This window comes from Sciurus vulgaris, assembly GCF_902686455.1.
Source record: "Sciurus vulgaris genome assembly, chromosome: 12".
Classification (NCBI taxonomy): domain Eukaryota; kingdom Metazoa; phylum Chordata; class Mammalia; order Rodentia; family Sciuridae; genus Sciurus; species Sciurus vulgaris.
Window position 1 is genome coordinate 42,405,460 of NC_136473.1, and position 15,645 is coordinate 42,421,104.

A 15,645-nucleotide genomic window follows, 5' to 3' on the forward strand; every position below is an offset into this window, starting at 1 on the left:
ACGGGATGAAAAGGAAATGAAACAATTTCTACCAACCAGTCAACAGCTGATGTGGACACTATCCTCAAAAGTTATTTTCAGCCACTCTATCACCTCCATGCTGGGGTCAGACACACCAAACTTCCCCAGAATTACCATGCCCCCTGACTGGTCTCCAGACTTTTGCCCTTGTCCTCCTTCAGTCTGTGCTCCACATGGCAGCAAGAATTATTCTTCAAGAAGTCAGATCTTGGCATTCCTTCACCAAACAGTCCAGGAGTTCTTCTGCATGAATTGTCTCCACTCCTGCCACCACACCAGCCTGACTTCATCTGGTAATACAGTATTCATCCTTTGTTTTTGCTTGAACCACAGGGTCTTTGCACTTGCTGTTCTCTTTATATAGAAGGTTACCCCTCTTCCCAGACAGCCACATTTGTGGCTGTTCTCTCACTCTGTCATATTCTTACTCAAAAGTAACTGCAGGAAGGCTTTCTCTGGCCTCCTTATCTGAAATTGTCACCACCCCTGACAATTCAGTGTCCCATTTTCTGTTTTTGTTTTCTTCCTGGTGTTATCATTAGCTTATTTTACACTTGGTTACTTATTTATTTTTTTTTTTTTTTTTTTTTTTTTTTTTTTTGTACCAAGGATTGAACCCAGGGGTGCTTACTCATTGAGTCCCAGCCTCAGCCCATTTTATTTTTTATTTTGTTTAGGTCCTCACTAAGTTGCTGAGGCTGGCTTTAAACTTGCAATCCTCCTGCCTCTGCTTCCTGAGCCACTGGGATTATAGGTATGTGCCTCTGTGCCCATTTTAATTGACTTCTTTGAATCAGTGTTGTATTCTCAGTGCCTGGCAGACTTTATGAACATCATAGAAATTTGATAGGTAAAAGAATGAATAAAGGAAGGAAGCAAGCCCTACATTTTACCTTGTGTGGTGGGAAGGAGCCAGAATCTTCTGGTAGTACAAGAGGCAGTGAGAGTAAGAAGGCTGTTGAAGGAAAGGTCGAGGAGACACCCTTGGGGAGGTGAGGATAAAGATCTGTGGAAGGTGGTGGATTCTGGGGAACCCCCTCCACATCTCCCACTGCTGCTCCTCCATTACCTATTTGGTATCCCCACAGGAGCCCTCCTGTAGGTCCAGGAACAAAATAGGGCATGTTGAAGACCTCAGTATGCGAAACGGACTTCCCACCGTCACAGCTGGTATGAAATGAGCTTGTCTCAAGTAATAAGAGGTCAAGAGAAAGCAAAGGTGTCAGCAAAGGAGCTGTCTTCTCTTTGGCCAGGACTGCCCCGGTTCCTGACACTATAGCTCTTTTCATCCGAGAGCTGCTACAAGAGACTGAAGGGCCATTGAGAAAGCCAGGCTCTTATGCTGGCCCAGCCCAGAGTCTGTGAAGCCAGAGGCCATGAGGTGGGGCAGGGAGACTCCTGACCAGGTTGAGCTGTGGCTGCATAGACAATGTGATAAATTCTTGGGGGTGTCAGCCCAGCAGTAGAGTCGTTGGGTCTCGTCAAGCTCTTCCCAGCTCTTAGGAAAGTTCAGGCATCTTATTATGGGCTGTCTGGGGCTTGACATTAGACACTACCCGGGTGGTTCCAAAGTCCACCTTTCTTGTCTGAGTGACTTATGGAAGGTCTGTCTAGTGTGGCAGGGAGATTGAGAAGATTAAATGAGATAATGTGGGGCTGGGGAGATAGCTCAGTCGGTAGAGTGCTTGCCTTGCAAGCATAAGACCCTGGGTTCGATCCCCAGCGCCGCAAAAAAAAAAAAAAAAAAAAAAAAAAAATGAGATAATGCATCTGGAGTGCTTGTCATGCAGGCTCTCAGTAGCCCTTATGGTCTTATTGTCTTTGCTGTTGAGGTCATGTTCAGAAACAGAAATGATGCTTAATAAAACCCTTGGGAAAGCAAGACAGAAACAAGAAATGAAAAAAAACACAGGCCTGGCCCCAGCTGCAGCCAGTTATGTGGCCTGGGCCTGGTTACCCCACCCCTCACTACTGAGGTCTCCTTACAGGTAAGTGGAGGGGCTTGAACTTGACCACCTCTAACACAGACTTTCAGCTCCAATATCTTGTGATCTGTGACTCTGAGCAGAGATCATTCTTCACTGGGCTTCATTAAATACAGCAACTCTGAGACAAGGGCCCAAGGGACATCTCAAAAGGGGTTTCAGAGGTTTTCTCCACAGACTTGGTGGGCGTTTGTATGTCAACCAGTTGTGCCCTCTGAGAGCTCTGCTAACATTTGATTATCATTGTCACCCACAGGTAAGACCTATGAGATACAGGGACATTCTCACACCATGGCAAGCGGGTCAGCGATTCCTGAGCCTGGCCATGCTGAAGTCCTTAGGTGCTAAGAGTACAGATTCTCAGTCCCACCTCTTGTTCAGCTCCGTGATATTGACAGCTACATAAGGATGAATGCTTGGGACACACTGGAGCAGCCCTCCTGCTGTCCTAAATGTCCGAAGAGGTTGCATAAGATGGAAAGTTACCCTGTGGACACGCCCTGCCTTGTCTGGTGAGCTCAGTGATCAGGCTTCCAGAATCTGCTTCTCAGGTGCTTTCCTACAGTTGGCTTATAGAAGCAGTGACTTGAACACCTGAAAGGCAAGGAGGGGTATGTTTCACCTGCATGGGCTGCTGTAACAGACCAGGAGACTGGGCGGTTTAAACAACAGGCATTCATTTCCTCACAGTTCTGGAGGCTGGAAGTCCAGGGTCAAGCAGTAGGCAGGGTTAGTCTCTTCAGAGGTCTATCTCCTGGGCTTGTGGTTGGCCATCTTCTCCTGGTATCTTCACATGGTGTGCTCTCTGTATGTGCCTGTGTCCTCGTCTCTTATAAACACACCAGCCATATTCGATTAAGGTCCACCCTACTGACCTCATTTTAACTTAATTACCACTTTAAAGGCCCTATCTCCAAATGTAGTCACATTCTGAGGTACTGGGCATTAGCACTTTGACATATGAATTTGGGGGTGGGTGGATTCAGCACACAGGGGCAATGTGGGGAAGATTAAGGGACACTGAGGCTAAAGGGAGTGGGGGCAATGCTTCCTCTCTGTCCAGTCTTTCTCCATGTTCTAACCTTTAAGGGCTCATGACCACCTTGCTCAGAAGGACTACTAAATTTCCCAAAGCCCCTTCTTAGTTCTTGTCCCATTTATTCTTCACAACCATCCCATGAGGCAGGCAAGGCAGGACAGGAATTTATTGTCATCTTGCAGAAAAACAGAAGTTCAGAGGGGTTAGGCTGCATGTCTGAGGGAGCTGTGATTAGCACCTGGGTTTCCTGGCATCCAGAATAGTGTTCTTCCCATGGCCACACTGGACACCTGCTGTGCATAATGTATTCTTTCCCTTTGACTTCCAGGGACCAAGGGCAATGCTTGAGGAGGACTAAAGTTCAAGGAAGAGCTAGCAAGGGGGTAAGACAAAAGAAATTTCATTGTTTTTTTTTTATTTTTATTTTTTCTTTGATCACCTCTTACATTCTACTCTCCTGGGGGAACAAAGCCTATCCAGTGTAGTTAGCCAGCAGGACAGTGCTTTTCTCAGACGTGGGTTTCTCTGATTATCAGGAATAATGTCTTCTCAGTGAGTGGGCCAGGAGGTCACCTTGAGTACTACCTACCACCACACGCTCAAGATCATGGCTTTTATATCCTGAGCACAATCAGCAGCATACCTAGAGAAAGGAAAGTCCCAGGTTGCCGGGGAACCTTGAGCAACATAAATATTTGGACCCCTCTGCAGCAGTTTACAAACTGTCCTCTGGTGAGGCCAAGGCCAGAACATGTTTGTTTGTTTATTTTCAAATCCTTTTGCTGATCAGGGAGTAAAGGGCTTCTTTCTTACTTCTAACCAAGCTCACAAGTGGCTTTGGGTCCTTAACGTGGATGCCACCCTAAAACCAGTTCCCCAGCTCACAGGAATCAAAACTCCCAGTGTCCAGGAGCATTAGTCAAGAGAAAAGAAAAACCGACAGAGTGGAGGGACTGCTTCTTTAGGAGTCACGGGGAGGCCCCAGACTCGTGGTTTAGTGAGACGGCAACACAAGTCCCCTGGCTCCTCTTTCCCTTCCTTTCCTGAGGCAGGAAATGCTTCAGCCCATCAGTCCTCCCAGCATTGACAGGCGTCAGACTAGGGCAGAGGAGCAGGGAGGTGTCCTCCCCGCACCTGGCTTGGGCCCAGCAGCTGCCTGTGGTGGGGGCCAGCACGTCAGAGAAGGTCCTGTGGCCCCAAGTGGGGTTCTCTGGAGGGGGCCGGCAGGTCTCGGGAGCAGCAGCGTGGGCCGGGACGGCCGCCAGCAGACAGCTTTGTTTTTCCGTGGCAGTTTGCTTGTGATACTTCTCTTTCCTGAGACGCCAGCTGACGAGGGGGAGGGGAGAAGAGACAGGCATTGTAAAGGACAGGCTGCGGCCACCTCCCCACCTCCGAGAGTAGGAGCTGGTGCTTGGCAAAGCTGCCTGGTAGGGGCTGTCTTGCCGCCCCCGCCCCCAGCCCCTGCATCCGCCCTTCAGATCTCGGGGCCAGGGAAGCAGATGTCTTGCTGGAGACTCCCCATCAAGAGCCCCCTCTCTGAGCTGGCCTCCCCTTCTCCCTGAGGCCCAGCAGGGCCAGCTGAGAGATGGCCTGCCAGCTGTTAGTTTCCCTCGGGCGGGCGCTGGCCCTGGCCCGGCTTTGTGTGTGTCAGGCGCCAGGTGCCAGGTAGGGGGTGCTGGCCCTGCAGCTTGTGGTGAGGGGGTTGATATGCAGGACAAGGGTGGAGAGGGTGTTGGTAATAAGAGGATGCTCAAGGGCCAGCAGCTTTTTAGGCAGAAGGGAAGTCGCCACTTAGGGTTTGGGTCCGAAGGGTTCTGGAAGGTCTCTCAAGAGCAACAGCTACAGAATACCCGCTGAGCAAGGAGATAAAGTCTTGAAACTTATGATTCCACATAATTCATAATTCATTTTCACTTGGAAAAAAAAGGCTTTTACCTGAGTTTTTTTTTTTTTTTTTTTCCAGGTCTCTGAGACGTTCCCAGCGCAATGAGACGTGGGGAGAGGAGCATGTTAGTGCCAGGAGGCGGTTCTCCGTCTGTTTTGGCGAAACCTGCTCTCAAGTGAACCCTGACTTCTGCTGGGAGTCCCAGGAGAGGCAATTGGCTCCACTGAGCAAGGAGCCAGGACTTCGCCAGGCTTCCGGCCTCAGCTGGGGCTGCCCACCGCCTGCTGACCTGCCTCAGAAACTATTCAGACACCTTCACCATAGCTGGGAGAGCAGCTGCTGGCTGTGAGGTCACCATGGTGACTGGTGACAGTCTGTACTCCCTGCCTGCATCCTCAGGCCTGGCAAGCCCCCTGGGAACACAGGGTCTGCAGGTCGGAGCCTGCCCACCGGCTGCCTTGGGGCTTCCTTTGAGATCAGATCTCCCTCTGGCAGCACCAATTCAAAAACAGGGCTCTAAGCAGAGGGAAATGGGCAGAAAAGTGCCCCTGGAGGAGACCAATAAGGCATTACAAATATAAACTATTGTTGTTATAAAATCAAATCAAACCCATTACTTAGGAGATAATAAAAATCATGATGTTAGAAAGAACCTAGCCTAGTCAAAATACCCCCCTGAGTGTCCCCAAGGTGCTGTGATTCACTCATTTATCCAGTCTTTCTGGTGTTTTACTGAAATCTCATGTAAGATCATTTACTTCTGTTTTGACTGAGGTGAAGAATTGAGTGTTAAACTTCTTTCTCAGAAATTTTCAGCTACTTGAAGGTCAATCAAGTCTTCTTTTCTTGAAGCTAAGCAACCCCACTTATTTTAGCAAGGACTTTTTAATGACCAAACATCTTTTTTCCTTTAGAATGACATTGACATATCTGCTCAATAAATAAGCATCAACTGATTTATTTGGGTCTTTATAAGTCTATTTGCGAATAAAGGTGAGGGGGAAAAAAAACAAAGATTTAGAGGGAAAGGTAAAGGATCCGTATTACCACTTATCAAGATAAGAAGACCAACACACCATTTTTTCTCCCCAAATGTGTTACTTTTAACATCTTTTGAGGGCCTATTTCCCATGTCTTTAATCATTGCTATTGCTCTTCTCTGAATTCTAATTTTCAGTGTCCTTCATAAAGGGCATTAATCAAAAAGATTTTTTTTATTCTAATCAGTGCTTGAGTTGCTTTATCATATCATACAAGAATTACTTTGCAGTCTCTATGAGTCACTTAAGTGTCCTTTGCTACAGCCCAGTTATCAGGCCGTTTGGCTTTCTTTACGCCCAGTAACTAACTTTTTATTTCATACTCAGCTCATGGTCAGTGGCAGCCCCTGTTTTTGTGTTTATTTTCTGTTTTCTGTACCTATGACTAGCTACAAAATCTTTGGGTTAGTATGAGCTCTCTTGCCATTGCATTTAAAACTTTCTCACTGGAGTACAATAAATAATAAACACATATAAAAATGTATATACATAAGTGTACAGCTTAATAAATTTCACAATCAGAAAATGCCAGTATAAGCAACATTCAGATTAAACAACAATCCAGAAACTCCTCTTGTGTTCCTTTGCCATTAGTCTACTAGCCACGCCCTGACCCTGTCTCCCCATTAACCACTCTCCTGATAGCTAATACCAAATATTAATTTCAGCTGTTTTTATTGTTCATAAAAATGCAGTCACATGGTATGCATTACTTTTGTGTCTGATTCTTTCACATTGCTATTCACTTCCAATTTTCTTTATCAAACTTCCCCTCTTTATTAGCAGGCCTGGAAACTGGGGACCTGAGAATCCTAGTATTTGGGCCACAGTCCTGACCATTTTGACTATGGCTATGTAATCTAGTGCCTGTGACATGCATGATTTGAGAGTTCGACTTTTACTTGAACGATTTACTGGGTATTTGATTCCTTTTACCTCTCAAAATCAACCATTTTCTCCCTAGGTCAATTCCTGCTCTTATGCCAGGGTAATCTCTAAAGACATAAATTATGTGTGCATGTGTTTTACTGCTTTTCACTTTGGGAAATTATTTTTGCTGTTATGATTATTGAGAGTTGTGGCTATGTCAGGGAATTTTCAATGTAGGTGTTCAGTTCAGTGTTTAATCCTTAGTTGTGGTTTGTACTATTTGGCTGTAGGAGTGGCAGGTACCAGAGGCAGGGAAAAGAAATATGCTGGTGCCTCAGAGCAGTGACCTTTTCCATGCATGACACCACAGAAAATGTCCTATTAGTAACATGACAAACTGGGGTAGATAGAGGAGACGCTTTTGTAGTAGGAGGTAAAAACTTTTAAGACAATGTTTTACAACCACTCAAATACTTATATTTATGTAGCTATGTATAGATCCTACATATGACATGTATAATATATGTACTTTTAAATATATTTAGCAAATGTTTATTGTACATTTACATTTAAGGAATCCAATATCTTTTTCTTTCCTCTGTGCCATACAATAGTGATTTTTGTGTGTGTGGTGATACGAATAGAATTGAAAATCCAAACTAATTTATTTCACCTCAATTATTTTGGAAAAAGAGTTTCTAACTTTCAGAATAAGCATGTATTGTTAGAGCAGTGCTTCATTAACTATTTTGGATGCCAATAAAGGGCACATCAACCCAAATTACAATAGGAATACCCAATATATTTGAAAACAGACAAAACTGTGCCTGCTGAGAGCTCCCATTCACCCCCAAGTGGCTTTCTTTGGGCTGTGGGCCATGCTCCTTGGGCCCATGGAACACAAAGTCCTCCAGCAGCCTGTGGGCTCCTTGTCTGTTATAGCAGCTGCAGACTTTGTGGCGGGCTGCTAAAGTCCATGGCCAAGTGGTGGGGTCAGAACAACAGGTGTGGGATGCTGCTCATTGTACACACTGCCTGCAGGACCACAGGGCATGCCATTAGACCCCTCTGCTCCTGGCTGCCCTCCAGTGAGCCTTAGGTGAGGCTGCTCCAGCTGCTCCAGGCCATTCTCAGCTGCCCCAAAGGACGAGGGGATCATCTCACATACATGCCTGAACTCTTTGCAGCTCTCCAGTTTGCTCACTGTTTGGAACATTCCTCTTAAATGTTTTAGTGTCTGGGACCAAATACACTAGACCCCTCCCGCAAATAAGCTAGTGTTTGAGCCAGTTTAGGCTTGGAGACCCTTGTTCAACAATTTCCTGCTCACCTATTCAGAAGGCTGGTGAAAAGATGTCTGAGTAAGTGTGGGGCTGAAGATCTTTACACAGGATACAGGTAGGTGAATCACAGATTCATTATGAATCAGGCCCACTAAGAGCAGGTGGGGACTGGCATCAATCTAAGAAAAAAGATCCGTTCTAAACTCAGTGTGACTAAACCTGGCTACAGCAGAGAAGCTTGTAACAGGCGATTCAAATGGAGTAACGGAGAAGAGTTTTTAAAAGGCACTATTTATAAGAGTACAGGCGGTGAAGAGAAATCAACAATAGTTTGAAAAGCACTTTGGAAATAGGGAACCTTCACCACCCACAAACCTGAAGAGAAGGAGCAAGGGGAGGGAGTGGGTGCCAGAAAACAGGGAATGTAACACTGTACAGTGGAACGGTAGGTACCCTTAGGTACAGGAATGCAGCCATAGACCTGCAGTCTGGTGGGAAGGAGCTGGTGGAAAAAAATGACCTCATAGTCCTCCTGCCTCCCATCTTTTGCCAGTGCTCTTACTTGCTGAAACCAGGGTGCTAAAGACAGAGGAGCTCCTTGGCATAGTCTGCAGAGACCAGTCTCCAGGATACAGGGCACAGAGTGGAGAAAAGAGACCATCTAGCACTTTTTGCCTTCACACCCACCTTGTACAGATGAAGAATTTGTGTCCCCAACACAGACATGCAAAGTCCCATCATCTGTTACTGAATGATGACAGGTTGCTGACATTATACTTCAATCTGAAACCTAATGTATTAGCCACAATGCTCTTCATACGAGATTATGATAAGGAAACAGAATCAAGTAATTAGCATGCAAGCTGCTACAATTCCCACTTCCTACACCTGCTTAACATGCCTCAGCCAATAATCAGAGCTTCCTTCTTTTACCACCTATTACATATTCCCTTGGTCTTTGCAAATACCTCGACTGATCAGTGTTCTTTCCCCTCGATCCTTCATAATCAACATCCCTGATGGTTCTGTCTTTTTGGGGGTTTCCTTGATTTTTTCACCTGTAAACTAGGTGGGGGAACACTAAGTGGTGGTGTGTGGATTTCTGGATTTTGTACATGGTCCTCTCTGCCCTCACTATGTAGTAGTAACTCTATTTCTCCTTGGTAATCAAATCAAAAACCTTTTCTGCCTATGGGATCACTAGAATTAGAATCCTGGGATGATTAGAAGGCAAATGTAGCTTTCGCTTCAACAGAACTTTGGCCATATTCCCTTGTTCTTCCCTTGTGCACCCAAGACCTTCAAACTCACTGAGACAAGGTTTCAGGGATCAGAAGCATAAATCCCTCAAGAAGATTTAACAGGGAGAGGACACTTCCATGTCTACCCTCTATTTCCAGACTTGGGCATTCTGATTATGGTGAGACAACACTACATACAGCTGCTGGTTTAAGGTATGTACCGTGTCCTGTAGAACAAAGCATCTAGCTTTGCAGAGTGTTGACCTCCAGCAGCCACCAAAACAGCCACAACAGACCATACCACTGTGGAATCAGGCCATCTGCTTCTGGATGACAAGGCATGCACATAGTTCACACAAATTTAATTGTATTAGAATCAACCCTCTTCTACACTTTCTTTACCTTAAAACATGTTTCCTGGTCACAGGCAATGTGATCTACAGTGATCGACAAGGCATTCTGTAAGCAATGGTGGCTTTGTCAGAGTGTTATGAGCAGGGAAAGCAAAAATATGTAGAATATATATAAGGACAAATCATGTCCCACAATGATGGAAAGCGTTCAGTGTCATCAACCTGCCACCAGATGGCTGGCTATTTAGCTCAGGGAATAATACCACACTGGGAGCTCAATACTGACATCTGCTGTTGGCTGTGTGTTGTTGAGACTAATAGTCCATCCCAGAGGGAGGGTGGGGCAAGCTCCTTTGGGGGTAGTTCCATGGGTTAAAGCCAGGTATGCCTTCTGGTAGACAATCATGTAGCTTGTAGATATCTTCATTATCTGTGCCTCTTCAGTGAAGTCTATGCACATACCCGTCCCCTGTCCTCCTTGCCACTAATTTTCAAGTCTTGATCTTGTTGAGCTCTTGACAAGTGGCCATTCCATGAGTCTCTGTGGATCTGTTCTCCAGACTATTTCTTCTTTCATTTGCAGGAAGAATGATGTGCTTCCCAAAGTGCTGCCTGCTGGAGGAGTCCCCATCACCATTCTCTTTTAGAGCCACCTCTAAACATAGATGGCCATCTGTCCACTTCTGATTGATGCTTATGTATTCTTAAACCAGGCCTGTTTCTCACTCTCTCCTTCATTAATTAGATAGGGGATTCTCCGTGAAGCCAGACATGTGTTTTGTGGGAGAGGTAGTGGAGCAGCAGCAGCAGGTTACAAGAGTCTGAGTTGTCTACTTGTGTTTTCAGGGTTCTCCAGAAACAGCACCAACAGTATGTGCATATAGAAAGATACATTTTTAAGGAATTGTCTCAGATGATTGTGGAGGCTTTGTGATTCCAAAACCTGGTGGGATAGTTCAGCCAGCTGGGAATCAGTTTAAATCCAAAGGCAGTCTGCTGGTGAATTTCCTATTGTTTAGGGGAAGGTCAGTCCTTTGTTCTCTTCAGGCTCACAATTGATTGCTCAAGACCCACCTGCATTATGGAGGGCAATTTCCTTTACTCAAACTCTATCAATTTAAATGTAATTCTCATCTAAAAGCACCATTACAGAAGCATCTAGAATAATATTGGACCAGCTAGCTAGGTGCTATGGCCCAGTTGAGTTGACAACATATCATTGATGTAGATTGTTTATGCCTCATTTTGTAAATGAGGTAATGTTCAGTTCATAGTGGGTGGTTCTGCTCACATAGTCACTTTGTATTCCATGACAAGAGATTCAGTGTCTGCCAGAGCCTAGTAACAAGCAAAGTGGTGAATTTCAAGTGGAGAATAGTTGTCAGCAAAAGAGGCCTTACTTGAATACCCTGGGGATCATCATGTGACTCTATTGAAGTTCTCTACAACAGAGAACATTTCATATATGCTACATATAAATATTTTCCCTACCACTGAGTCCTCTCATTCATAGACTCCGAGAAGCAAAGCATCTTGTACTTCTACATCTGGAGAATTCTTTGATCTGGTGGTCTCAAAAATAGCAGCATAAATGGATTAGAGCAGCATATCCAAGTGCCACATTTGTTATCTTTAAAATCCACATATCCACCCAACTTTGTGTCTCTGTTGTTGTAGTATAACGTACAAGGTATAGCAGTTCATCACTTATTCCTGACATCTTTTGACCCCATGGTCTCTAGAAACTTCACAATATGGAAGAATCTTAAACTTTCACAGGATTGATCTCCTGTCCTCTGAAAGGCATGTGTCTTACTAAGGTATGTGAAATATTTGCTACTTGCTGCTCACCAGTTCCAGTTAGCATATCACCAAGGAAATACAGTGAGGTTCTGTAAGAGGTCAAGATGATTGAGTCCTTGTGGACTCTGTTATGACAGAGAGCATGATAGTTGATTTAGCCCTGATGAATGTGTACTGCTGTTCCTACCATTTGAATGTAACCAACTTTAATACTAAGAATTGAAAAAAAAAAACATTTTGTAGAATGAGAGCTGCTTCCCGGGTGCCAGGGGATTTTTCATTTGCTTTACTAAGATGCCTGTCTGGAGCTGTAGTTGCACTTGACATCATCATGGAACAGAATATTCTATAATCTATAGTCATTCTCTATAATGCACCTGGTTTCTGCACCAGCAAACAGGTGAGTTAAATGTTAATGTGGCCAGGCACAGTGACTCAGGCCTGTAAACCTAGTGACTCAGGAGGCTGAGACAGGAGGATCACAAGTTCCAGGTCAGCCAATTCTCCAGTACCAAAAAAGAAAAAAAAAAAAAAAAGAAAAGAAAAATCACCATTCCTGCATCTTTTAAGTATTTAATGGCTGCACTGATTTATCTTTTCCCCATGGTTATGATGGTCCTTCAGCCTCACTATCTTGGCACTGGGAGAACGGTAATTCTACTTAGAAGTGGGCAGCTTCCACTTGGCTCTTCCCACCATTCTATGTAAGATTCTGCTAGTTGGTAACACGTCTATTATTTATATACATTCTAGAACTGAAAGTAAACTACAGAATAGATCCTCAGTTTTATTGAACCCACTCTAGCAAAGACTTGGACCACTATTTCCTGTATCACCTCATCAAAATGAGCTCAATCGGACTTGTGGACTACAGTGGCAATTTGAGTCCTCTATGGCTAGCATGAGTCCAGAAATCATATCTCACAGTGCCTCCAAAGTCTTGGGTATTTCCCAATCCCTGCTAAATGACCTTAGGTCACTCTGGGGAAGGATTAGAGGAAGATTCACAGTATATACCTATGGCCACATTGCAGGAGGCTTGCTCAAAGATACTATGTCCCCCTCCTCTCCTGTCCCTCCAAGCAAGGGATTTGGGACACCTGGGTTTTGGTGTAGGAACACTAAGATCTGACTCTCTGCTGTGATTTTTGCCCACCAGACCCAGAATTTTTCTGTTTACATACTTCAAGAAGCACCTTAACGATCTGCATATCAATTGCAGTCTTAGGCACCTCCTGATTAGTTAGCAAGTGCCACAATCCCTACAGGCCAACGTGCTCCAATTACCACACTCGTCCTGCAGCTCATTAGGGTAATTGTGCCCATTGTGCCTTTGTCAGATCCCATTTTTGCCATTAAAATCAGGGAGCCCAATTCCACAGCAGCCTCTCCTACTGCCATTTCCTGCCTATAGAAAACAGCCAAAAAGATTTTCCAGGATGCCTGAGAACATTTCACTAATGGAATTCTTATGGCCTTTGAAGGGAGTATCTTCTGGTCCTCTTGGGGAGTGTGGTTAAGGTGGGGCTAAGCATGTTTTACAGAATAGATCCCCTCCAACATTCCTGACTTCCCAAGCCTTACGGTTCCCTTTCCTCCAGAATGTTTAGAAAAGTCTGAGTGAACGCCTGCTGCCATTGAGTCCAGGCTGTGTTAGCCAACTGTGCATACCACTCCCAGGCGTGCAAGCCAGCACATTAAATCGTGAATCTTGAGTGAGCCCACCTGTATCATAAATTTTTCCTGATCAAGTTTTATATTTTATCCGTCTCTATCCAATGCCCTTTGAATTCCCTCCCTCGTCTGCAGATTCTTGTTGATTTTCTTGCCAGTCTTTTGAAGAATAGGTTCTTTCCTTCTGTACCAAGATTTGTCCTTCTCTACCTGGCCTGTACTAAAATATGACTCTCATTATGGACCTGGTGACAATGAGGGATTTGGAAGTGGGTCCTGAAGTGACTTGGCATCCATATCTCTGTCTGCTTACATGTTCCAGCCTGTGAGTCACGGCCTTGCCTTTTGTGACCCATGGAAAGCATAAGAAATCTGGTGGGGTTGAAGATCTAGTGGGCTCTGCCTATTTTCACCTTTTTAAAATAGTTCCTGGCTTTGACCCATAGTCATATCTGTACAGGAGATAAGGAACTCCCTGAAAGCTATACTGAGGAGTTCTGGATTTCTATCCATGTTTTGAGTCAAGGATTCAGGATCCTCAGTTTATCTCTTCCCTGTACATGTTCTTTAGGGCTGTCAAAGAAGCCATTCCACCCACAGACTTGTAGTCACCATGGCTAGCATAACCAATCCACTTAATCTTTTAATACCTTGCTTTTCATCTGCATTTTCCCAATGTCACTACTGGTGATACTTTGAATAACTATGATGCCACTATGTTTAATAGGTTACATGAAATCTGTGTCCCTCTGGCAAGGGGATTATCCTGGTACATCTCAAATAGGTGAGCAATCTGATCCTAGAATATCATTTCAGGGTTATTTTCCTCTGGGACCATTCCCAGTGCCAATTACTTTATTTGTCAGGGTCCCAAGGGAAAAGAGATGGTACAATTAAGTTGGGTAATTGAAAAGGGATTTTAGCAAAGAGATATTTACAAAGTTGGGAGCAGGCTTAAGGGAAATCAGTATGGCATAGCCTGGAACCCTTGGGCCAGAAATCAGAAGGGTGTACTATAGCATTTTTGGCCTGGAAAGATGTTATGTACATTTGAGTGGTTACCAGAGCTTTACAGAAAGCTGTAGAGAAGGCCATGGAAGAGGATCTGTGGCCTTGGGAGAGAAAATGCCATAGACTGCCTGTCCTCAACAAAACGGGCGCGTGAGTAACCCCAACCTCACTCTTTTTCTGCCCTTCAATTTCCTGCTTCCCATTGGTTGAGCCTAACCAGAAGCAGTAGGACAAGGGAACTTGTCTGTAGGTCATTGTCCTTGTGTTATCCAGAGAATGGAGAGTGGAGCTCAAAAGACAGATGAAGACTCTTCTGCACAATATCCAACCTTTCAACTTTTTCCAGCTACCAAAGTGACTAATGTTGGAGGAGGAGGATGGGGAGGAAGTAGCTTTCCCTTTCCACGAGGGACAGAAGTTCTGCTCATAAACGGTTTCTGCCCTGGTTCTGGTCAACGTCTCAAGGGCTGCTAAAGATGAAAAAATATCCTAACAACTAAAAGTCCTACTCGTAGTCTTAAGGCTTTCTGGAAAGCTGGGTTTACCTGCTCTTCTTTAGGCTCTCTGAAAGCTGCTGCTGAGGCAGTGGAACTAATTTCCCTGACAAGTAAGACACTCGTCTTAATAGACCATTATGGTGCACTGTAGTGTGTGTAAAGGCATTTTTTTTTTTTTTTTTTTTTTTGGTACAGGGGATTGAACCCAGGGCTGCTCAACCACTCAGCCACATCGCAGCCCTTTTTATATTTTATTTAGAGACAGGATCTCGCTGAGCAGCTTAGGGATTCACTAAACTGCTGAGGCTGGCTTTGAACTTGTGATCCTCCTGCCTCAGCCTCCCTCCTCCATAGGTGTGTACCAACATACCCAGCTATGCCAAGAAATTCTCATGAGGAAGCATGTTCATTGGTTTTCCAAAATACCTAAGGGAACAAAATACCTAAGATGAAAACTTAAATGAGGAAAGATTCATCTTGGCTTGTGGTTTCAGAGGTCTTCTTGGCCCTGTTGCTCTTGTCTCTGTGGTGATGCAGTGCACCATGGTGGGAGTGCATCAGGGAGGGACCCTGTTCACCTCATGGTGGCTGAGAAGCAAAGAGAACAAGGGGAAGGAGCTTAGTTCCCAAATCCCCTTCAAGGGCATAAACCCCGTGACCCCAATTCTTTCTATTAGATCTCACATCCTAAAGGTTCCACCACCTCCACAGAGCACCACAGGCTGGCAACCAAACCTTTAGCACATGGGCCTTGGAGCACATTTAAGATACAAACCACAACAGAAAGAGAATCCTAGAAGTTGAGGCCATTGGGAGAAGGTCAAGAGATGCCAAAGGATGTGGCTCCCACAAGAATAAATTCATTCTGAGACATCATATTGGACCTTCCACTGGAATTGAAAGGGAACAGATCAAGGAGCAACACAGATAGAAGTGTGTTCAG

At 44.9% G+C, this 15,645-nt stretch overlaps 1 protein-coding gene and 1 long non-coding RNA gene across 2 annotated transcripts in view; one reads left to right on the forward strand and one right to left on the reverse strand.

Annotated features, from left to right (window-relative positions):
* Positions 1-3: 3 nt before the first annotated feature.
* LOC306641051 lies at positions 4-7,164 on the forward strand. Its single transcript, XR_013758004.1, has 4 exons — positions 4-1,191; positions 1,854-2,009; positions 2,263-3,428; positions 5,009-7,164. It is a non-coding gene; the product is annotated as an uncharacterized lncRNA (long non-coding RNA).
* Positions 3,459-15,645, reverse strand: part of LOC306641043 (uncharacterized protein) — a 45,223-nt gene continuing 33,036 nt past the window's right edge. Inside the window, exon 7 of the mRNA XM_079105890.1 lies at positions 3,459-4,371. Within this exon, the coding sequence (XP_078962016.1) occupies positions 4,139-4,371 (233 nt within the window). The 3' untranslated portion in view covers positions 3,459-4,138. The remainder of the gene's footprint in view (positions 4,372-15,645) is intronic.